The following is a 25,128-nucleotide window of genomic DNA, read 5'->3' as shown; positions in this document are numbered from 1 at the left end:
TTGAGTACTTCTTCACTTTTTGTAACTCCTGATATTCCTGGGCACGTTGCTGATGAAAAATACCTCTCTCATGAATGTGTACTGGGGTGCCAGGGCTTTGGAGAGGATTTGAGTAAATAGCAAATGAAAACCTAGGAGCGATGAGACTGCTTTTCTGCCACTGCAGTGTAGTTTGTTGATATTAACGTTTATTTCCATGCAGACAAATCGGATGGGACTTTAACCTGGAAAAGTGATCATTATTGTTAGTATGCAATTGTAAAAGAAATTCCAATGAATGCATGTCCAATATTTTAAGCTTTTGCTTGTTATTTTTTGTGATTGTGGTGTGGCATGGTATGGCCTTTACATGGGAAGGGCTGCAGTCTTTTCTTTGTACTGATCCTGCTGTATTCACAGTTCTGTAACTCACTTTGGAGAACTTTGTGGTGCTCATTTTGCAACTGGGATGTGCTTTCAAACAGGAATAAACTATGGTCCTTTGTTCCAAGATTGGACAGGTGAAGCATGAACAGTTGTCTGTAGTGTCCAGTATATCTTTTTTGGGTTCTTGTACTAATGTTTTCTCATTAGTGCCTACCTTTTTACTTACAGTTAGTAGACCCACTGAAAAGAGAAGTCATGAAAATAAATTCATGTGTAATAAATATTTTTCAACTTTTTGGTTGTGGTTTTAAACAACAGTCCTGTTAAAATTTATGTGTTTAAATCAAAGATATTGCACTGTTAGACAGAAGTTGCAATGTCACCATAAATGGTATGATTTTGTTAGCGGTATATCTGCCACATGAAACAATTGCCAAATCAAGATCTATACCCATGTGACAAAATTAAAAGCTTTAAGTATATCTCACTAATGAATTCTGATATTTTTATCATATGGTAAGTCTGTTCTCAATACAGAATTCCTAGTGTTGCTTATAAACTGTATTTGATAAGAGGGAGTGTAGGTTTGTACAATGCTGCTGTCTGGTGCAAGTCGGAATAAGCCTCCTGCTGAGCAGACAGCTGCTGCAGTAATGTCAAGAAGACTCCATGTGGCTTCTCCAGGTGCTACAATGCCTGAAGGAGGTGAAACTTCTACAGATGTTAGCATCTGCAGCAGAATAGGGCTCTGTTGATTAAAACTTGAATAGTCTAACCACCTTAGCAGGAACTACCCAGAGTACTTGAGCACTATAGAAATGACATTTTGTTTTACCGATGTTTTACCTTTCTTCCTCCTCCTCTCTCTGTGTTTTAAAATAAATGATCTGTTTCTTCTACTGGTAGGATCTCTTGACTTTTTTTTTTTTTCTATATTGTCAAACTATTGAATGCAGTCATACTTTGACCAATAAAAATATTTGGATTAAACTATTTTGCACTAGAATTAGATATACATGTGGGGACTACATCATTTGTACATCTGGCTTGGTCAGTCTGGAGGGACTGAATCAACATGGAACAGGAAGAGCCTATTTGGAAACCTACTACAGAGTGCAGTGCTGAGAAGCTCTTTTATGGAAGTGCAGCCTTAAGTACTCTGGCAGCCTTTAGGTGCTCTTGGGCTTTAGAAAGGTAAAGTGCCAACTCCTAAGTGACTTTAACAATTCCCCTCCACTGTCTCATAACTACCAGGGGTACTTTATCTGACATGGTAATCAAAAAGATATTCTCACATGTTCCTAGCCTCCTCAATATAAAAACTGATTAAATACTCGGTTCATTTCTTTGAAAAATACTATATACTGTTCAATAAACTTCAAAAATAGATATATTCTGTTGAACAGATGTGCAGCATTTCAAAAATCCCATTTCCAGAGAAAGAAGGTCCAAATGGATACTTCCAAGGATGCAAACTAGATGCTGTATTCAATAAACATATCTATTTCTGCTTAGAATGATACAAAGCACTACAGACACTGTTTTGGTGCTATATATGGTACATTACTCATCCTGAGAAATAGTTAGCTGAGTATTTCACAAATGGAAGAAAATAGCTTCTTGCACATACATTTGTCACTCAAAGCCTTCATTTAAGCAGTGACACCCATCCATCTGAAGTATGCAGTGGTGCATGGTTTTTTCTAACAGTTCTTTACATACAATGAGAAAATCTAAATTTTCTCAATAAATACAACATGTTTATAACATAGCAGGCAGTCTTTCTAGTACACCAGCCCGATGCTGATGTTGGAGGGGCACCTGACAGCACATCAACCATTCAATCATTCATTAATATATATCTCTGCAGCTTTCAGGAAGAGACAGAGGATCTTCCCTTGGAGACCAGCACAGCTTGACTCTACGGATGGGTGCCTAGTTTGACCTCCAGATCTCTGGAGAGCATTTCATACCACAAAAAGATTAAGAACTGATTAACCATCTTGTTTCCTCAAAAACACTATAGAAGGCATATAATGAATAAAACCCCCAGCTTTTGTATGCTTATATTGCCCATAATAGTAAAAATGATAAAAAATATTTTGACAGACTTTTTTTAATTGGTTGCTACTATTGGTTGCAATTTGGTTTTTCTCTCAGCTGTTCACCTACGGATAGTGCAACCGACAGGAAGTATTCAGACATTTTTATAATGCCATGAAATCTGACAAAATCACACTACCACCACTATTATTACAACCTCTCAAAAATTCAGTGTATCCATGATCCAAAACTAGTAACAGAGTACAAGAAAGCCATGCAGGTTTTACATACTTCCGTGTAAGCATCTTTTGGTTTTGAGGCACAGAAAAAGCATGCTTTTCATGCTGAATTGCTACAATGTTCTTGTTAAAAATCACCATCTGTCAGAGATTATCCTGTTTTACACAGAGGGAACATGCATTAATTATTAATCCTACTCCTCACAGAAACGTACTCACACAAGATCAGGACTATCCATGGTGTTACAGGAGTATTAGTGTTCTTAGAAGGTAGTCTCTGGATGAAACTCAGGATTGATCCACTGAGAACTTCCAGCAAATGAGCTGCTTCAGGGCAGGTCACTGGCCACGTGGCAGGGCATCATCTCAAAAGAAGCAACAGCTGAATTCCTATGGCTTGAGTCTGTTTCCGTGAACCAACATCAATACAATATACAGCACAGATATTACCTTTACTGACACAAGCACTGTGGCTCTAGGCTGTGCACACACTGAAGCTCATGTTCAAGTTTAAGCATAAGAATTTGCTTTCATTTAAAATTAAATGCAAGAGCAAGAGCTTTCTCAGTGCTGGCCAAAGTGCTCAGGACTTTGCTGAGTCTTCCATGTGTGCTGAGGGAAGGAATTCATAGCTGTAAAAGCAGCACACTGATCTGATTTATCCACCATGTGTATCTCAAAATTGGCAAAATAGGAAGACAAAGCAAGCTTGTCACAGTTCTTAGTGAAGGACAATGAAAAGGGTTCATTCTTTTCTAAGGAATTCCTTAATCACATATGTCCTAGAGAACCTGGTATAGATCACATTTCTGCTGTAATACAGTTTTACCTGTTTGGCATTGTTTGATATACAATGCCATACACTGCCTTCAGTTAAAAGTTCACTACTGCTGAACTTGTTGCCCTGGTCAGAGGTAAACTGACCAGGCAAATCACTTCACCATGAACTAACTTCTTGCAGGCTTCAGTATTTCAATGAGAAAAAACATTACAAAAGACTACTGAGCAAAGTAATTGGAGGGCAGAGGGGGAGAGAGAGAGAGAGATATATAAAGAAATTTATATCATATAGAAGTAGCTGGTATGAGACAACTCTTAGTACCAGGCTTTATTCAGAACTTCAATCTTATAACAAAGAACAAAACTGAAAGTCCATTCTCCAAACAAGAAATAAGACTTGTCAGAAGGACTCTTCTGGCTAAACACAAAATAAACTAATGTCCATAAATCTCAAAACTTTGATGCAGTTTTTAAGGTAATCTCTAATGTTACAATGTCTATACCTTTCTGAGCAAGGAAGAGGTTAAAAATCTTGCTTTCTGAAAAACAGAATATTTTCCACTGAAAAGCTGCCTAGGCTGCCAAGGATGGAGGGATAGTACTCCAGTTGGAACTCATTACAGACAACATAGGAGAGCTGATCCAGCTTTTTATTTACTGTAGAGGCAGAATGACATGAACATCTTTCTATGTAGACCTAGAAAAATATGTTGGCCCTGAAGCCAAGGATCAGAACATTATCAACCCTGCCAAAATGAAATAGGTTATTTGTTTTTTTAATTTAGTGAGATTTGGCACTGATTTATGTATTTTTCCCTGGAGGAACTATTTATATTCTTCAGAGCACAGATGATAATTGTTAATTTTCAGTGGCCCTGCATAAAGAAATTGTAGGTTTATTATTTTGAAACAAGAAGACCACAGTTTTCAATCTGATAAAGAGCCACAATTTCAGTCAAGCCATTTTAAGTCTTTTCCAGAAGGTGGAACTTCCAAGGAAAGCTTTTTCAAGTAAGAACATGGCCACAGTGCTCTCAGTGTCAGCACCTGTGACAAACAGGAAGGGACATGCAAATTTCACATTACAAGTTCACCTTCCATCAAGTGAAACATTGCTATGGACTTCTCTCATTCTCACATGGTTCATATTTTTCCCAGTCAAAGCATGAAGCAAAAAGTGGTGTCAGTTGTGAAAACATAAAAACAACAGGTATCTTATTTTCTGATGCCCTTTTCAGTAAGACTTCTGAAAAAAGATTTTACTCACCTTTACACACCACCATTCCAATACCACATCCACTTATCCGTCCTTACAGTGCATACTATAGCTCAGGTTGTATTTCCTGTTCAGATTAGGCTGCCTGTGTGTGACAGGGGTCATGAGAACCTGTCAAGGGACCTTCCCAGGACTCTGCTTACAGACCTGACTTCAGAGGCTTAAAGTGACCATGCAGCAGCAGAGTGACTCAGTTATTATGTCGGGTTTGACCCTTTATAAACCATCACATCCTAATCTGCTTCCCTGGCAGTCAGGGCTGGATCTCAGTTCTCAGGCTGCTCCTGTTGAGAACTTTGACCACTCATCAATCACACAGAGATTGAAGAAGAAAATGTAAGATCAGTCTGGAAAGCTACCACCTTTCCTACAGCTATTCCACAAGCAAAGGAAGAAAGATTACAGTACAGGACTTGGCTCCTGTACAGGACAGGACAGGACCTCCTCTTCCCTAGTGAAGTGCTAGTGGGACACATAGGGGAACTACTAAAAAGTAACCTGGAGACAAAAAAAAAAAAAATTAAAAGGAACAGAAAGGGACAAGGTTAGCTGCCTAACACCAAAAAAAGCTCACTCCTATCTCCCTATTAGGATATCTGAAACTGGTCATCATGGATGAGGGGAAAGAAATCTATCAAAATAATCACCTGAGAGCATCCTCTTACTTGAAAACATAGGAAGAGATCTAAACTCCCTTGCTCTCTTGAAACAATATCTATCTCAACATGCAGCACAAAATTACCATTATTTGTCTAGTAAAGCTAAGAAACCATAAATAAATGACACCAAAAGCAATAAAATAATTGACACTACCTATTTCGCAAGAAAATTATTCCTGATTTTTGTCCTATGGCAAGCCAGAGAATTTTATGCAAGCAGTTGTGGTGGTAGGTTGTAGTTACACTTTAACAAAAGAGTCTATCATATAGTTCAAAATTACACTCTTACAAAAAAAAAAAAAAAAAACCTCAACAACTTTATTTTATTTACTTATATTAAAAGAGTTGTGAATAAATAACACTTATCCTGAACAGTGTCTGTGTCATCAGGTATACAAAACACATAATTTGATTTTTCTAATGAAATCCTACTTCTGTTAAAGTCAGGCCTGTTCCTAATCTTTGATAATTGACCCAGCTGCAACTACTTAGGGGTAAGATTACTTGCTACACTATCTTTATTTTCTTATATTCTATCCCCTACATATATGGGTTAAAAATTACTGCACCTGGGCAATAACGTGGCATCAAATACTGACTTAGCTCTTCAATGCATAGAACCAAAAAAACTGAATGGAGAACAGAGAGAAAATTTTTAAACAATCAGATTTTTCAGAGTATTATCACAAAGCCTTACTAATATCCATATCAATTAGTGACCTCCTCATACTGCAATAAATATACTTGTCAGCAAACCACTAGAAAGAGCAACAACCATATGATAAACCGGAGTCTTTCCATGAAGCCAGTCCATTAATTACCACACACTTTTCCACCATTATTCATCACATGGATAATAAATGAGCCATAACATAAGGTTTATTTGTCTTGTGATTACTTCCCCCCAGATCATCAGTTGCAGAGGTTTTATGGTACTGCTACACATTCCATCAGTGCAAAACCTGAGCAGATTGTGTTGATCCAACAACAACAAAAAAAAATCCAGAACAAGAAAGAAACAGAACATTGCTTTTCTATAGACAGACTTACAACTATCAAACTACTGAAAAATACCCCAACTACTGCAGTTCAAATCTTGGTGATACAGTACAGACATACATTTTAGAAATGCTCACAGACACAGACAGCTCCCTCAGAATGTTGTTCATATTTACTCCTTCACAGAAACGGGCTCATCAAGCTGTTCAGTATTTCTGTTCATACAGTGAAATAAGAACTGAGGAAACAGATTCCTTTTGGAAGCTACTTGCAATTTAAAACAATACTTCAAAATTAATTAAAAAACATTCTTTTGCAAAAGAATATCTGAAAAGTCATAACTAAAATGAAATAGTGTTTTCTTCAATTTCATTTTTTATATACCACAAAATATAAAGTAAGAGTTTAAATTGGGGGGAAACATCAGAGAGTATCATTACATTACAATTATTTCTCAATGAAGTTTCACTAAACTCTAAAAAAGAAAAAAACTTGCCCATCATCAGATTTTGGTCCTTCAGGGAAATTTATCTGGCTCTCAATTTTTATAATAGTGAGTTATCTTACACATATAGATTTTCTCTTGGACGATTATGGACTTATTTAATCAAGTTTCATTTGTTCATTCTTTACATGCAATAGTAGCTGTGATATTTTTTCTAAATGGCACGTCTCAAAAACATTATTTCTTTAATGTTTAAGCATTACAAGCTCTTGAATTCTCAGCAATTTTGAAAATCTGGTCATTAGCCACTTATCTAGAATAAAAATCTTGAAAGCTTCTTATGGTGATCTATCCATACATAATTGCAAGTTGCACATCCAAGCTCTCCATAGGAATTTTAGAAAATCTCAGTCTATGGGTAGAAAAATTAAAAAAAAAAAAAACACCTCAAGGATATTACCTTTCTGAAAACATGTAAGCTGCCCTGCAGCCCCCAAAGCTTGCTCACCTTTTTCTGGTTCTAAGCAAGCACTATAAGGAGCACCTGTGCCAGTTTCACCATACAATCTGACCTGCTCTTCTGCCATCATTAACCCTCAGCAGCTGTTTTGCTTTAACCAGGGTCCAATGTCCAGGGCCAAGGATACATTCCATCTTATATACTAGAAACAGCACCTTAACCTTGCTCCACTATTTTTTTTCTACTTGTCAATTAGAATAAATGTAATCAAACATCTCTTTGCCTGTCCTTTTTACCAAACCAAAATGGCAGCAAGGAAACATGAAAACATCCCATAATAGAAGTAACTAATTCAAAGCTCCCTTTTTGAAGGAACGTTCCAACCCTCATTCTGGAAGCAACGAAAGAATAACAGTGTGTTTATTATTCTATTAAATTATCGCTTATTTGCAGATCTGATTCCAGGTGATAATAGATAGACTGCAATGGATTTTGGTTTTTAGTCTCTTAAGTATTGCTTTTCTCTTTTTCATCTTTATTTTTTGTGAAGATATAACCATATTTAGCTTTTAATTCAAAGCAGAGCTCTAGTTTATAGCACATAAAGATGTTTCTGAAGCACAAAGTACTGAATCAGAGAAAGGAATGCACATCCCATCCTACAGTGCTGACATGAGTTATTTGCATAGTTGCCACAAAAGTAATAATTACACTGTAACTCAATAGGAACAATGGTAATTTCACAGTAGCTCATGTTGTTGTTATCACCCTATATCCTGATAACTGTGAAATTAATTTGTGGCACCACTGTATGTGTCAGCTTTAAGCTGTTCCCTAGGTAACATTACGCTACCATAGAGAAGGAATGCTTGGCAGTAAAATGGGTAGCAGCAGATTGATTATACCAAAAGAATCTTCCCTCTACATACAAATAACTTGGCAATCAGAGATGATGATGAGAAAAAATCCTCCCCACTGCTTTTTTTTCTTACTTTTTTTTTAATATATTAAAAATGAATAAAAGATTATTAAAGGTATTAACTGACTGTTATCCATCCACTGGAGGAAAGGTAAAATAAAATCAGGAAACTAACAGACTATACTTAGTGCCACTGACCCATTGTTCCAACTGCAGCCAAGATGCAGTAAAAAAGAGCTGAAAGTTTCCTTTCCCTTCTTGCAGTAACTTCCAACATTAACCATCAAACTTTTTAAACTAATTTTAAATATTAAAGCAAATAAAGCACTAAGACATATGTAAGACTGCAGCAGCAATGTAGGTTAGGCTTTCAGAAATATTCCTCACTTCATCTAAGTGGTACAGTTCTTTCACCTCTGAACACTCAAAATTATTTTGCACTACTACTGTCTAAAAGGAATTCTACACTAAATATAAAAGACAACACTGCCACACAATGCACAGACATAATTACAAATTTACTGGTGAAAATTCAATGTCACAATAATTGAAGGTCTGGAAAACATTAAATTGTGAAATCTAACAAGGGAATTAATGAGTGATTCATAACAATAAACAAAACACCAAGTTTAAATTTTCCAGTCATTCTGCTTTGTACAGCCATAGGTAGGAGGCTTTGGATTAAAGAGACATGCTATTTAATTTCATAGAATTTTGATTTCATTTTTTATTTCTAATTCAGGCCTGCTTGTAGCCTTCGAAATGCATACTGTAATGACTTGTTCTCTCACTGTATGTTTGTTTGTCTGCAAGGAAATAGGTGAAGAAAAATCACAACATGTTACATATACTGACTCAGTGCTTCAGCTGGAGTTTTGTTACTGAAAAAGCAGCACCATCTCAGTGTCAGCACTAGTCATCAAAGCAAAGCAAGGTGTTGAGCAGATACTCTGATCCAGGATATCCAGGGACAAGCATGTTTTGTCACTCTGTGGTTTTGATCTTTATCTTTGACTGATCCTCTTTTTGTGATTGCTGTCCCCAAAACCCCTGACAGGTAATGTTCAAATGTGGGGAGGGGGGTTGGTTGGGTTTTGGTTTTTTTACAATCCAAAAGAGAGCTTTCAAAGCTATGAAAGCAGCTGTAAGAGCCTAAAACCAGCTTGGACAATCCCAAATGTGTATTCTTCATTAAATATTGGCACTTACTATGCCAAATTATGTCACTACTGAGAGGAAAATTTTGACCACCCCATACTTAATTATTCATCAGAAAGGCACTCTGATCATTATCACTATTGACCCAGGAATTCATCCTATATCCTTTGCCAAATCAGCATGTACCCTCGTCCACTCAACACGCTCTTCTTTCACTCCCCACTGCGTGAGGCAATTCTCATGCACAAGGACCCTTAAATGCTGACAACATACACAGCACACATTTGCAGTCAGCAAGCTCACCATATTAACTGCACGGAGAATTTGTTGATTCTCTTGATGCTAGTAGGAATTACTATGGGATATCAGCAGTGATTAATCCCCAATTTCAGTCCCATTAATAATTGTCCGCAGTTTGCTTTGCTGAACTTGTGCAGATCTTGATTCTCAGCTAGCTCAGTAGTCTTTCATTTTTTTCCCAAACCTGATACTACTTCTGCCTGCAGGAGCATGGGCCAAGGCTGATGGTTGGCTGATTAACCCCTGTGCATCTCCTCTGCTCTTTATTTTCTTTTATATACTCCTCACATGTCAGCATTGAAACAACTCCCACCAGCTGGAACAAACACACCCTCTGGAACAACACTGTCAATGACAATGAACCTTCCACTTGCTGGATCAGGGCTGCCAAAGGCATTCAGAAATGCTTCAAGAAAGGTATATGTATGTATTTAACTAAAGACCTTTGGAAAGCTTTAAACACTAGTACTAATTATTATCTTTATTGTATGCCCAACAGAGAAAATGTCTCTGAGCAAGAGGTGTCAGATACACTTCTAAGAATACTGACTGAAAATGAGCAGTGGGGATTAATAACAAAAAAAAAGCCTGAGACTTAGGAATTTTACTTTTGTAATCATAAAATTAAACCAGGTGCAGTACAGCTGATATTTTTACCTATTATAGCATTCAATAGCCTGTTTGGAACTAACTGATGTACTCTGAGCTCTCTGTGGTTCACAAAAAGAAAACCCAATACTGTTTTTAGTATGCACTGACACCCTCTGTTCCAAGATTGCGAGTGAGGCTAAAGATTAAACTCCTTAATTGTGAACTATTTGCTAATGCTCCAAAAGCAGCGGCTGCTCCTCACCACATTTGAAACATTAAAATATATACCATAGAGCTATTTATAAAGCCACTGCCACGGTATTTTAAATGTATATATTTTGCTGAGGACTGTTCAAAGCTGTAAAGAATATCAATGTATCTTTAAGACAGTCTCAGTGGGTTGATGCCACAGTGCAACAGCGATATTTACTGACTTGGGGAATGGCTTTATAGCAATGTGAAAACTAGTGAAGAATAACACCAACTGCAAAAATTCTGATTCCTATCCAACCCCCAGGTCTCTACAGCAAAATGACTACCAAAAAAGATGCCTCGACAGTTCTGGTTTCTCCCAGCTGCCAAATGGCTGATACATTATTACTTTCCACACTTCAAAATGAAAGGAGACATTCTGTTGCTATCGTGCATATATTTTCAGTTAAGATTTTTGTTTTAGATATATTCTTCCTCAAAAAATAGGACATTTTTTGAGGAACAATGTACATAATTTGATCTAATTAATGGAGTACTTCCTTCTGATTTCAGAAGATACAGCAGGATTTTTTAAAAGGGTGTACACACTCTCTAACCAGACAGAAATTGCATTTGATTACTAAAACTACAATGCCATAAATGCAGCACCTACAGAGAAACTTTTTCAAATATCTCTAGAATACCATAATATCTCAAAATTAAAATGTAAAATCCTTGTAATGAAATGACATCAAATACATTTCACAAGACAATTGTCGCATACATTCAGCGTGAGTTATTAGCTGGCACGCGAAGACTTGGAATAATTTCCATGGCACTTCCATCCAACTGTAAGCTTGACGCATTACCTTGGAAGAATGCCACGTTTCCCGCTGTGCTAAACTTACTGAAACAAATAGGAAAGCAGCATTGCTGTGTTACATCCCTGCTTTACTATTGTGTAATTGGACCACACTACAGGAACAGCACTTTATATTACAAACATCGAGTTACCATTATCAACTTGTGGCTTCGTGCTCCCAGCACAAAAGCAATGAATTCTTCTTCTACATCAAGAACTAAATGAGTATGATAGAAGAGAAAATATTAAGAGAAATTGCATTTCAAGGCTCTGTTTTCAGTTTTAGTTTTAAAACAAAATAAATTTTATGTGTTATGACACTGTTATACTGGCAGGAGAAAGAATAGTTAACACTCCCAATAGCAAAAAGATTACTCAGACCTTTCCAAATTAGAGGCAAAGTCTTCATTCATCCAATGTACCCAAATAGAATAAAGGAATAAAAATTGATCATAGAAGCAGTGAGTTAAGTTTTACACTTACTGAAACAGATCTATTTCAACTAAGAAAAAGGGGAAAAGATTCATTCTGTATAGTCCCTGCTCATTAAATGCCTTCCTGTAGTATAAAAGGAAAATCAGGGATTTCATCTGCAGTTGGGTGAAGAGTGGGTCTCTTTCCTCTGAGGTGATAACCAGCCTTTCCCTATGATTCTGCCCGCAGAAGGATTTGTGCCTGGAATGGCTACATCTCTAATTGTAGAAGACACCTGAAAATGACTGTGTCTATGAACAGTGTGGCCCAGAAGCAGAGGGTTTCTATAACAGAACAGCTGGCATTAAGCCTGACACAACCCTGCCTGTAAAGTGCTTATTTCAGCTTACTTCTAACCTAGTCCTGTAGGCTTGAGTAAGTGTGTTCCTGAAGCTTCCCTGTGCCAGCCCCCTGTGCCAGCCACGGCAGGGACAGCACGGGAGCTCTCACCTGCCTGGGGCAGCAGCGCATCCCCGCCCGGCACGCACTGCCCTGCCCTGCCGCCCTCGCACAGCTGGCACCGCTGTCTGGAGGTGACACCGAGCACCTGACAGGCGGGCTGTGACTGAACGTGTGACTCACACAGGAGCCATTTGTGCTCCTCTAGGTACCCAGAGAGAAGCCGTGCCACATGCTGCTCAGCGTGCAGCTGCACCTCAGCACAGGCTGAAAGATGCGCTCAAGAAACCTCTTCTGTGTAGGCTACTGCATCCACACGGCCAGCGGTTCTCAGCCATGCTGCCACAGCTCTCTTCAGTGGAACACACTCAGTGCAGCCACAACCTCTTCTAAATATATAACCATTCCTGGTAAAGTATTTTTAAACAGCTCTGTATGGTTCTTTAATTACAAGAACAATTCCCAGCCCAATTAAATATTTAATCTGAGAAGCCACAAGGGAACACCCTTCAGGACAGAAGAGGGTTAACAGCACCAGCAGTTGCCATGCAAGCAAATTCGCAATGGGAAGACTGAGGGGTGGATACTGTGAGGCACAGCCCAACATGTAACAGCCAGCCATGAGCCAAGCAAGCCACTGTAGCTCCCTGGGAACAGAAACTGTTCTGCACGTGCTCAAGTGCATCTTCTCTTCATTAGAAAAACACAGATAAGCAAGCAGAGGCACTAGGAAAACCACTTTTTGCTCAATCAGGAAGATACATCAGGTAGGATAAAGAGAAAAATTATTTTATAATTTTTTTTTTTGCTATTTTACAACACTCCTCAAAGAGTGTTTTCTTGTCTTTTTGGTAATACTGTCAGATATCAATATAAATTTTTTTTTTTCATTTGTCATTCTAACAATTACAAAGGAAATGCTTGGTTAATACTAATTAAGGACCACAAATGTGGGAAAATCTTCAATAGGCAAAATAGTAGTAAGAAAAGTATTTGGGGCATTGATCAGTACCATTAAAAACTACTATTTGATAGTAGTAATAAAAGTAATATATAGCAGCTGTAATAACTTTATTAAATTTAAAAAGTACTATATATAGTAATAGTAATCCCTAATTTTTAATGTGGCAATAGTAGAAATATTTAATACTATTAAAAATAGGACTTTAAAAAGTAGTCATACTATTTTAAAATAACTTACTTGTTTTAAAAGATTATTATGTTGTTATGGCATTAGATTATAAATCAAGTCTTTTTAAGTATTCTGATGGAAATCACATTATAATTCTTTCCATTACATTCCATTCCATACACAGATCAACTATTAAAATTCATTTGAATTGGTGCAATTCTATGGTGATATTTAGAACAGGTCAGGATTTATTTTAAAGAAGAGACCTTTTTTTTTCTTCCTGGGGACAAAAGAAACCCAACAAAACAACCAACAAACCACAAATCACCTTAATTTTTGGTATTGGACCAAACCAGAACTAAATGCTGAACAACCTAAATACACTTAATACATACAAATTGAAGCCTTCTGCAAATGTCTGCTCCACAAAGAACCTTGTCACTGCCAATACTCTGTGCACCTTACAAAGCACACCCTAGGATAAGCAGTCCTGGGCATTCAAGATGGCAGGAGGCATCGCTCCAGAAGAGTTTGTTCCTTTATTCTCTGCCACAACTCTTATGTTTGTCTCACTCTGTAAGCAGCTTCTCTGTACAAACTGTTGCCTGAGATCCTAACCTTCCTCAGTCCTAGAAATGCCTTTGAGATTTAGTAGCCTTGCCTTGGGCACTAGCAGGGAAAGCCTCTGGGTGGTGTCCTGAAAAACATAAAGTGGTCTAGGGCTTAAATGGCTGCCCATCAACTTTTCAACAGCAAGCTCCAATGAAACAGATTCCTATGTAAAGTATCTTTGTTCTGAAGAAATAAGGATGGGAAACGGTGGTTTCTGTTAAATTTTGTATCCAGTTAGTCAAATGTATGGTACTGATTCCAGTGTATCTTAACAAGTCCAATACACTTTACAGTCTTACTTTCAATAAACAGGTTGATTCCATTAGAACATTAAATTTAGATAATCTTTTCTTCTTTTCCCAAACAGCCTCAAGTAAATAAACAGGATTTAAATTCAGAAGTCTACAGGGGAAGACAGATTAATTTTTATGGAAGGTAAATATCTTAGGGCAGAGCTGGACCCACAGTTTAATCTCTGAAACACCCTCACCCCAACATACAAAACATTTCTAGGAAAATGGATGTTTGCTCTTACATCCAAAAACTGCAACAGCCAGTATAATATAAAACTGGAGCTCTTGAGAGGCAGCAAAAAAGGTAAGTAGCAGTAGTTAATAACAGTCATTATAACCAAGGGGTTCTAAACACATGTCATGGTTTAACCCCAGCCAGAAACTAAGCCTCACCAAGCCACTCATTCACACTCTCCTGATGGAATAAGGAAGCGAATTGGAACAGGAAAAGTGAAACCTCATGGGCTGAGACAAAATCAGTTGAGTAGATAAAGCAAAAGCTGCATACACAAGCAAAGCAAAACCAGTGTAACACATTCACTATGTTACACTGGCAGTCTAGTGTCTTGAGAAGAGACAAAAGACCATAACTCTGAATGTCCACCCCACCCTTCTTCCCATACACCTCCATACCTGTCTGGGATATCCCTTGGGTCAGCTGGGGTCAGCTGTCCCGGCTGTGTCCCCTCCCAGCCACCTTGCTGGGGGATAGGGTGAGGAACAGGAAAGGCCTTGACTCTGTGCAAATGCTGCTCAGCAATAGCTGAAACATCCCTGTGTTATCAACACTGCTTTCAGCACAAACCCAAAACACAGCCCCAGAGCAGCTACTGTGAAGAAAGCTAACTGTATCCCGCCCAAATCAGCACACCACCATAATCAGAAAAGATAATGATTACCTGGCAACAATCAACATACAATAGAAGGACACACTACCTAATAATGCAATTTTCAATGAAGATTGTATTTTTTCCTCAAACCCTTAGCCTTGCTTTGTATCCTGAACTCCAAAGAGAATGTACTCAAAGACATCCATTCCAACAGAAACTCCAAGGACAACAAAAAAGGAGGAAAGCTTTTTTCAGGCTTTTGAGAACTACAGTAAATGTCTGAAAAGAAATAAGTGCAGATATACGTAAAACAGCATTTGTAAAGACAGACTGGTTTCTGACTGTAGACAAAACTGTTGGAAATGGCCTTTGTTAAATACATGCGGAATGTGGTACTCTCAGTAGACTGGCTACAGATTAAACTAATGATTTCTAAATAAAACAGCATGAGTTTCAACATCTTCCACTAAAACATCTGACTTCTTTGTCAAAGCTGCAACACACCCAGCTTCTCTATACATCCCGAACTTTCATTATGGTTTAAAATGGTAAAATGCAGCCTTCTAAATCATCCAAACCCTAAACCATCCAACCTAAACCATCCAAAGCCCTGCAACACAAAATCAAGCATCAAAAATCTACAAAAAGCCATGGCTCACAGCAAAAACACCAGAAGATTTTCTTCACTCATATCTGTACTTTTTTTTTTACATTTATATTTCATGAACCAAAACCTTTTTTGAAATGTATAGGCTGGTAGTCCATATTTTATACATTGTCTCTCTGGCAATTCAGAACACATTTTCCTGAACGCTAATGGTAGCAAAGAAAAGATTTCAGAAATATTTTCAAACTTTGCATTTTACAAAACAGCAAAGAGGGAACCCATGGAGTGAACTCCAAATTCTGCAGTGTAATTTTCTACTCTGTTTGCACGAGTGGCTGTTAGTCACTGAAGAGTACGATGCTGCACCCCCTGCACGCCACCTTTGGAGTCTTTGTGGTAAACCATCTGTCACAGTGGTTTTCAAAATCTCTTTACCACCAACATCAGAAAACATCTCCTGCAGGTTGTTAAAAACCAAATTTTGACTGTTATCCAATTCTTTTCTTTAAATCATAAAACGAAATGGTTCAAAACCAAAACTAGCTCTCCTCAGTGGAAGTTACACAAAGTAGGTGGTTTTTTTTCCTCTCCTCTCTGAAATATTTCTTGGGAATACTACACACAAACACAGAAACATTGTATTTACCATACTCAGAACAGACCCAAAGCATATTTCAGTATACATATATATATATATATATATATATGTATACTGAAATATACATATACATATATATATACATATATATACAGTAATACATATAAAAGAGCACATGAGAAACATACAAGATTTTATCAAAATGTTCATGTAAGATGCTTCCTAAAGCACATTTCAGTATATCAACAAAAGCAGCAATTATAATGCAGTTTCCAAAGCTGTAAATATTATTTATTTTGCTATTTTGCTCACAATGCTTTTGTTCTATATCCATGTACAAGTTATATAGGCTACAAGGCATAATTCAATCCTCTGATGCAAAGTAACTGCAAATCTACATTGCCAACTGGAATAGCAAAAAAAATCAATATCCTTTCATATTTGCCATTCAGAAACATAATCAGTGAAAGTTGTATTTGTCAGTTTATCCTGGCTAGGTGACTAAAGGAACATTCAAAGGAAAACAATCTAACTTATCTTAATCTCCTCCTCTGTAACATCTAAATAAACTACCACTGGACCAAAAAAAATATGTAACTCGTAAATTAAAAATAAGAAATTAAATACAATACTTTGAACAAGGGATGTGCAGCAATCAGCTGACAAACTTGGAAATTCTTTTCAGTTTTAAAATTTCTGGGGAAAGTATTATGAAGCTGATATTCAACAGAACAGTCTATCACAATCAAGCCCAAAACAAGGTACTTTATAATTTTCTTGATTTATATAAGGCAATTCAGTTACATTCTTTAGTGCCAAAGTTAAGCATTATCACTAGTTCCACAAAATTTTCAGTGACACCTGAAAAAATGGTCTTAACGCATATCAGAACTTTCTTTTTGGTTGCAAAATGAAATATGAAGTTCTTTAACTTTCCATAGAAATGACAAAGACAATGCAAGTTATAATAATTATCACAAAAATATTTACATTAATGTCATGGGTTCCTAAATATGTTTGGTGTTACAGCTCTGCAGCATCTCTCTATAGACCAAAGTTATTCCATCGTGGCCAGACCTGAGCAATTCATCCCAGGCTCTCAAAGGATGTCTAGTGAGTGACTCAGAAGTTAGTTAGCCAACAAAGAGCACGGTAAAATTGCATGGGCAGAGCTTAACAGTGCCTTGTTAATGCCACTAAACAGCTTCTAGCACATAAGCAGCTTGGTTAGTCATAGCTCTCCTTATCCAGGGCAGCCTTGCACTGTGAAGGCATATGGCTAATGCTTCGTCAGTGCAAGTGATGCTGGCAATCTGTTTGATCTGCAATGTAAACTAAGAATGATAGTGAAGTTCTGATTTCAAAATGGCACTCAAAATTATAGCCACGTGGGTTTTTATAATGGAAGTACTATTAAAAGTTCTCAAGTGCTTTAACATTCTGCATTCATTTCTATGCAACACCAAACACAACTAGAAACACTAGCATTTTGCAGCATCTCATCTCCATATGCTATTAATAATATGGTAAATTTATAAAATTTTGAAGACGCATATATAGAAAATAAATTCCAAGGAGAGTAAGTTAAACATTCCCTCAACTCCACAGTTTTATGGGATTTTTTGTTTTCACTCTGAGAACACCTCTGCAGCTAATCTTTTTAGGGAATATCTCTAAGCCAAATGCAGTCTAAATAAGGGTCTAAATCAATAATCCAATCAGTGGCTTACCTAATTAATATGTCCTCTGTGGCAGAGGATGTTTGTTTCTTGGTGCTGAGATAGATATATCAGAGGAACATGAGCTGGTCACCCAAGATGCAAAGTGTTGTTGCAGTTTGAAGCAGCACAACATTTTTGTTAAATACATTAGAATCAGTCACTTGCTTTTCCCCAAAAAGCATGCCCTAAGCAGCATTCAAGTGATTGCACTGGAGATAAATGTAAATATAGAAGAAGGTAGAAGAGAAACTTCAACTTACTCCCTCAGTCCCAACTAAACACACTAACACAAGGCTAGTGGCTACTTTCATAGCATCATTAAGTTTGGAAAACATCCCTGAGATCATTGAGACCAACCTTTGACCAAACACCACCTTGTCAACTAAACCACAGCACTAAGTGCCACATCCAGTTGCTTCTTGAACATTTCCAGGATGGTGACTCCACCACCTCCCTGAGCAGCCTGCTCCAATGTTTGACAACTCTTTCAGGGAAAAAATTCCTCCTGATGTCCAACCTGAACCTTCCCTGGCACAGCTTGAGGCCATGCCCTCTTGCTCTATCTCTGTTTGCCTGGGAGAAGAGGCCAACTCCCATCTTGCTAAACCCTCCTTGTGGGCAGTTGTAGAGAATGGTAAATTCTGCCCTGAGCCTCCTCCTTCTCCAGACTAAACCCCAGCTCCCTCAGCCACTCCTCACTACTACGTGTTTTGTAGTTTGCACTGCAGACCTGTTTTGTTTACATGTTTAAATTTCCAGCTTTTACTATGCAAACTAATGAATACTTGTGAAACCTTGGAACTTCTTACACTGCAATTTTCTTGGGTTTTGCCCAGTCATAGAAACTATTCGTCAAATACATCTGAGAGTCTAGACCATATTAAAAGAAGCCTGATTATTACTAACCCCAGCTTGCACAGTTGTCAAGACAACAGTGAATATCATCATTAACAGAAACTGTTTCTAGCAAACTGGAAATCACAGTTGAAGCTTCACTCCCTTGTTCATATTATCTAAAACCATATGCAAATATATGAATGCAAAAGAAAATTCTAAATGAACTTTGGTATCTTTTATACTGATTTAAACAGATAAGCAAACTTTCCTTTCCCATTTCAAAGTATGAATAAATATGTTTCAATTTTCCTTTAATAACAAGAAGACTACACAAAAATACTCAGCTTTAATTTTGACTTGCAAAGCTTTCACACATACTCAGTGTTCACAAGACAGACCATCTCCATATCCACCTACGAGCAGGACCCATTTACGTATTAACACCTCTCCAGCCTTGCTGATTGCTCACTGCCTTAACCCACCATGGTGGCTCACCAACTCAGTCAGTAAGTAAGCAACTGCAACACTAGATTCAGAAAAAGTTTGCTTTGAAATGCTATGGCTTCATTTGCCTGACACCAGGATCATGAAATGTACACTAGACATGGGTCTAGAACACATAGTAACATACATACAGCATTCAAAATCAATCTACCACCTACTGAGTGAACCTCCAAAGGGTTGGGCTGCTGTTGACAGGATGGAGGAACAAGCCTGCAGAAACCACATTAAAAAAATACAAACAAAAACCAACAAACAAACAAACCCACCATGAAATCCTGCCCCCAGGGAGGAACAACCCCAGGCACCAGTACAGGCTGCAAACAACCAGCTGGAAATCAGCTTTGCAGGAAAGGTCCTGGGGGTCCTGAAGGACAAGACAAACCATGAGACAGTCCTTGCAGCAAAGGCCAGCAGCACCCAGGGCTGTGTCAGGTACAGCACTACCTGTAGGTTGAGAGTGGAGAGTCTTCTCTGCTGCCCAGTACTGGCGGACAGATCTGGAGTGCTGGGTCCTGTGCTGGGTTCCCCAAGGCCAAGGGAAAGGGGGATGTACAGGAGGGAGCCCAGCAAAGGGGCACTGAGGTGTCTGAGGGACTGGAGTGGCTGTCATATGAGGAGAGGCTGACAGACCTAGGGATATGCAGCCCTGAGCAGAGAAGGCTCAGGGGGGAATCTTACCAAATGTATAAATACCTGATGGGAGGAAATAAAGACAACAGAGCCAGATTGTCCTGAGCAGTCCCCAGCAAAAGGGCAAGAAACAACAGGCACAAGCTGAACTGGAATTCGTTTTTAAAAAAAAAAAAAAAAAAAAGCAGGGTCGGGGGGGAGGGTGTTGGAAGCTTTTTTGTTTCAGTTTTGCTATTGTTTAATGTGAGGATGTTTGCCTAGACAGTCTGTGAAACATCCATCCTGGAAGATGCAAAAAAAACTTTGTTGGACACAGTCCTAAGCAACCTGCTCTACTTGACCCTGCTCTGAGCTGGAAAGACAGTCCAGACCAATAATCTCCAAAGCAGAGTATGCACAAGACAAACCATGTCAATGTGGGAAGAAAATATTTTCTGTGCAATTAATAAATGATTTTTTTTAATTAAGTAGTCTTTATGTCATCTTTATCTGTCTTTTTTTTTTTAATTTCCATTCTTCGGTGTGTTCTATAAGGCACATAAAATATTAGAATAGTGGCAATACATGTACAAACACACAAACATGGGGCATGCATGCTCAAAAATATTTTGCTGGTCTGCAATCAAAAAAATGCAGAGACCACATGTTTAGATCATCTTCAACCTCCCAATTTCATCAATTCTGATTCTCTCTCTTGATGACAACAATGAATGCCTGTACACAGAATGAACAGATTCAGCAGGAAAAGGAATTCCTGCCTGCTGATTTCTGCTGCTTTTTGAAATTTGTCCTTTTTAAACCCAGTAACTCACTAAACCTTTTCTTAGTAATTTATTAATATCTAATTTGACATTAATAACTGAGTTTGGATTCCTGCCACACTTCTCCCTAAAGTTACCTTATAATTTGAGGGGGCACGGGTATTTATCATTATTGTTCGCTTAATTTAAAGACTCCTCAAGGCTACTCTACACTAGTTTCCCTAGAAATGCCTCCTGTAGCAGTCCACATTCTGGTTTTACCACCTATGAAAAGACTCCCAGTGTCAACACCCAGCTACACCACTTCCTGCTCCTCAAATACTTATCTCCTTGTAGCAGAAAAACCAGTCTAAAAGCTCCTTTAAAATTCTAGATGAATCTTTACTGGTGATTTGGATCCAGATTTTTCCCACCGATTATATGTTAAAAACAAATTGAGCTTTGTTTAATGAAATAACAAAGTGCTTTTACTTATGCAACCTGACATTATAGGTATATAGCTATATTTTTCTGACAAGTTACTACATAAAATACCCAATTAATTTATCATATACACATTCAAGGTAAGCAAGCAATAGTCTGTCCATTTATAAGCTCCAATTCAAAAAAACTAATGGATTTTTATTGTTTACTTCAGCTTTGCAGCTGCATTAAAATATAGTAATAAATAAAACATTTGGAGTACATTAACAAAATAAGCAAAACATTAAATGAATTGAATGCTTTATGGATTTTATGTGCAATCACAAGTAAATCAAATTCTTAGAATGCCACTCTTTATATACTGAATAATGGCAAACTACTATCAGCTCATTATCTCATTCAAAATCTAAAATAAGTGTAAAGTAGTAGAAAAAGTTTGTAGGCTTTGTGATAATTTCAAAACCCTTCAGAAAGTTTATTTTGCATACATCTATATATATAAACAAGAAAGATAATTTTAATGTAGTCCTCAATTTGAATACTGAAGAGCTGGAAACAGAACAAGATCCTTCTTGGATATTAGTATTTGTTTATGCAGAGCACAGTGATACTCATAGACTAGAAGTGTACTGAAACCCATATTAAATTGGCCGTTTTTCTCAAAGATGAAGTTAAAATGGAAGGTCTTGTTCCAAACAGGAGCACTGGGAAAAAGTGTTCATTGTCTTTCTCATCTGGCAGACCAGTAGTACCACTCTGGGAAATCAGAGAGGACTTGGGCAGACTGCCCACTCAACTTAAGGCTCATCTGAGATCCACATATATCCACTTAGCTATCCAACTAGGATTTTTTTGTTGCTGTTGCTTTCATGCCCACATGATTTTAGTGCTTTTGTGCAACATGCAACCCTCTCCACAACTTCCCTTAGCCAAAGGAGGCAGGTACCTCATAATACTGAGGTTAGCAAATCTATGTCCTCCCATGCCTGGTCCAATGTCCACTCTTGTCATGGAAAGGAAAAGTGAACTTGAATCTATAAAAATGTACCATTTGAATTACACACATACAGATAATCTTGGGATCCAAACAGAAAAACGCAGCCACCCAGTAAATGAGGTGACTATACAGCAGAAAGAACTGTACAAGCTAAAACAACAAGTGTCTTTCACACACATTTAGAAAAATATGTACACCTACATGCAGATAACTCTCTAAATTAACATTTTCCATCTTTCATGTGGCACTCAAGTATGTTATAAAAACACACAACAGTATAAATTTAGTAAGTCAGGTATTTTCTTTATCTCAAAATAAAAAAGCAACTAAGGAAACAAACAACCATACAATACTGACTGCAATTAAGAGAATTCCAGCACTGCACAATATCTGTCACTCTTCACAATCAATAACTATTTCTCAGAATGGCTTTTACACTAGCAGAAATAGCCAGGATACAAATTTATGAGATAGTAAAGTGCTTTTGCACAGCAAAGAATCACAAGAGTCTTCTAAACAGGCTTTGTAACAGAAACATGACCTTTGAAATGCCAAAGCTCCTCTTGCTATTCAATGTTGATCACGGAAGAGCTGTCAGCTCCCAAGTTTTTTAAATATTATCCCTGCTGAGTCATGTATTGCAAAACGTCACAAACCTGAACACTGTTACAGGACAGCAACAACTTGAAATCCAATTTGTTGGAAATATTAAAGGCAGCTTCATTTGCCAAAAATTCCCCATCTTTACTTTAAATCACTTTCCATTTTCTGACAATAGAATGCAAGACTTACATATGCAGATGACCAACCACATTGGAGAAAACCCTAAACATATGAAGTAACACAAGCATAAAGCAAAAATCACTATTAGAAAGGTGAATGCCATTATTTTTACAGTTATTTGCAGCACTGGTAGTTGAAATGTTCAGAACACTTGTAGGTAAGAATACCTTTTCAAACAGTCAGTGCACATGAGACGAGCATCATGAACGTAATTCATGCAAATCAAGTCATTCACACACATCTATAAATTCTAATGGATAACGGACACAGTCAAAGCAAATAGGTGTATTTATTTCATCAAGTAGATTCTTAGGGGGATTGTTGGTTTTACTTTTTACTGCACTGGTTCAAGTGTAAGAAGTTACTCTGAGATGAGGCAAATGAGATGAAGCACTATGTTTGCATCATTACATTTTACTATCCAATTTCAAAACCTTTAGAAGTGAAGCTTATATAATTTTCTGATTCACAGATAATACTATAAATAACATCTTCCTGATTATTTGGTAAGTTACTTTAGAAAACCTGTCTTCGATTCCACCACCTTTCTGCATAGCAATCACTCCCTTTTCCAGGCACTGTATCTGGAAGGACTTTGGAGTCCTGTACCCAGATACTCTGCAGTGCAAGTAAGGATGGCAGAAAATTCTTCTTCTGCGTAATTTTAACCTCCTCTAATAAGTATTAAGCATAAAAATATGATATTAAACAAAATATACATCTCTACAACACATAAAGGACCTGACAGATTCTTACATTCCATTATCAAAACCAAAATCACATCATTTTGGTGATAAAATCAGAGTACACAGGAACTACATACATAAAAATCAAATTCAATTTAAAGCAAATACAGGTTTGTTCAGACACCATTGTACAATTGCTTTAACACTTACAGAATTTAGATGAACAATATTTTCATTCACTCACAGTTTAGTATAAATATAAAGCAAGGCACCCCTTAAGCATTTTAAATAACAAATTAAACATTTACATTTTTTACTGTGCAGTCAGGCTTAACATTTATGCAGCTTCAAAACCAAAGTACAGCCTCAAGGGAAGCCTCTCCACTGACAAATTAATACCTTAGAGAATAGAGCTGAATGGTGGCAATGAACTCATTTGTTCCCCCAATAATGAAGAATGACTCTTTCTTTACCACATCTGTGACTGTTGCTATGGTGACCCAGACTTACCTCATTGCTTCTCGAAGTGCTCCTCGCTCACTAAGAGTCGTGTGCTTGATGTCATCAAAATTATTTTCCAGTTTCTCACAGTTCTGCAACAAATGGACATATCCCTGTAAGGCTCTTAAACAGTTCATTGTACATGTATTAACAGTATTCAGCATCACGCAAACAAAACTGATTTATACTATGTTACCTCAAATTATGCATTCTGTTTTAATTACATGGGAGTCATTAAAAAGACATTGAGAACTCAGAATTAAAGTAAACATGAATCTTATTATATGGTTGTCATGGAAATCATCTTATAAATTTTCCATAATGAAATGTATAGAATTTTTACTTTTTCTTCTTTATTTTTTTTTTATTTATGTGTGTGAGGCTACAATGCTACTATAGCACACAAATAGGAGAACAGAAACCTAAATGAGCATTTTTTATTATTATTGTAATAAAATTTATAAATTACATCCCAATAAAACAGGCAGGGTTGTTGGAAAAAACTAGTTGTATTTAATTCCTATTTAATTTTTAAAACATAACAGAAATTGAAAAGCTTAATTGTTTACAGACACCTCAACTACAATGTTTCTTCCAGATTAGAGCTAAGCAATATTTATAAAAGTAATATGAAACCAACAATTTTGTCATAATAAATGAAGTAAAACTTTGATATATTCTGTAAATTATTACTAAATGTGTGACTGGTTCCATTACTTCAGAGCACTGATGCTTTTCTTCTGCTGCCACAAAGACAGTAAAATTGATTCAGAAGATGCTGGGAAGTGCAGTAATTTGTGTCTGTACAAAGTGAGTCTGAAATGACAGCGAACAAGAATTCTCTAATCATCTGCATCTTCCATAAGATTTTTATATTCTCTTGAGGCTTCATCAATACAGGAGGCTTTTAGGTTACCCCTGTTCTACACAACAACTTTCTCCAATACCAAAAGTTACCTCAAGGAGGCATAATTTTGCCATATGGGTTTAAAAGAAACCAGTTGCAAGCAGAACAGCTCCTTTTGCTAACAAACTCGAAGTCAGGATTGCC

At 37.2% G+C, this 25,128-nt stretch overlaps 1 protein-coding gene across 10 annotated transcripts in view; it reads right to left on the bottom strand.

The window, feature by feature from the left end:
- Window positions 1-25,128, bottom strand: part of DPYD (dihydropyrimidine dehydrogenase) — a 331,540-nt gene that overhangs the window by 261,364 nt on the left and 45,048 nt on the right. For all 10 annotated transcript variants that reach the window (XR_011680584.1, XR_011680586.1, XR_011680585.1 and 7 more), the window contains exon 3: window positions 24,087-24,169. Coding sequence is in view for 4 of the 10 variants with exons in the window: in XM_071436195.1 (XP_071292296.1) it covers window positions 24,087-24,169 (83 nt within the window). In the remaining 6 variants the exon portion in view is untranslated. The remainder of the gene's footprint in view (window positions 1-24,086; window positions 24,170-25,128) is intronic.

The sequence above is a fragment of the Agelaius tricolor genome, unplaced genomic scaffold (assembly GCF_023055355.1).
Source record: "Agelaius tricolor isolate 1412-34295 unplaced genomic scaffold, bAgeTri1.0.p SCAF_11, whole genome shotgun sequence".
NCBI lineage: Eukaryota > Metazoa > Chordata > Aves > Passeriformes > Icteridae > Agelaius > Agelaius tricolor.
Note: the sequence above shows the minus strand (reverse complement) of the source record. Positions and strands in the feature narration are given on the sequence as shown.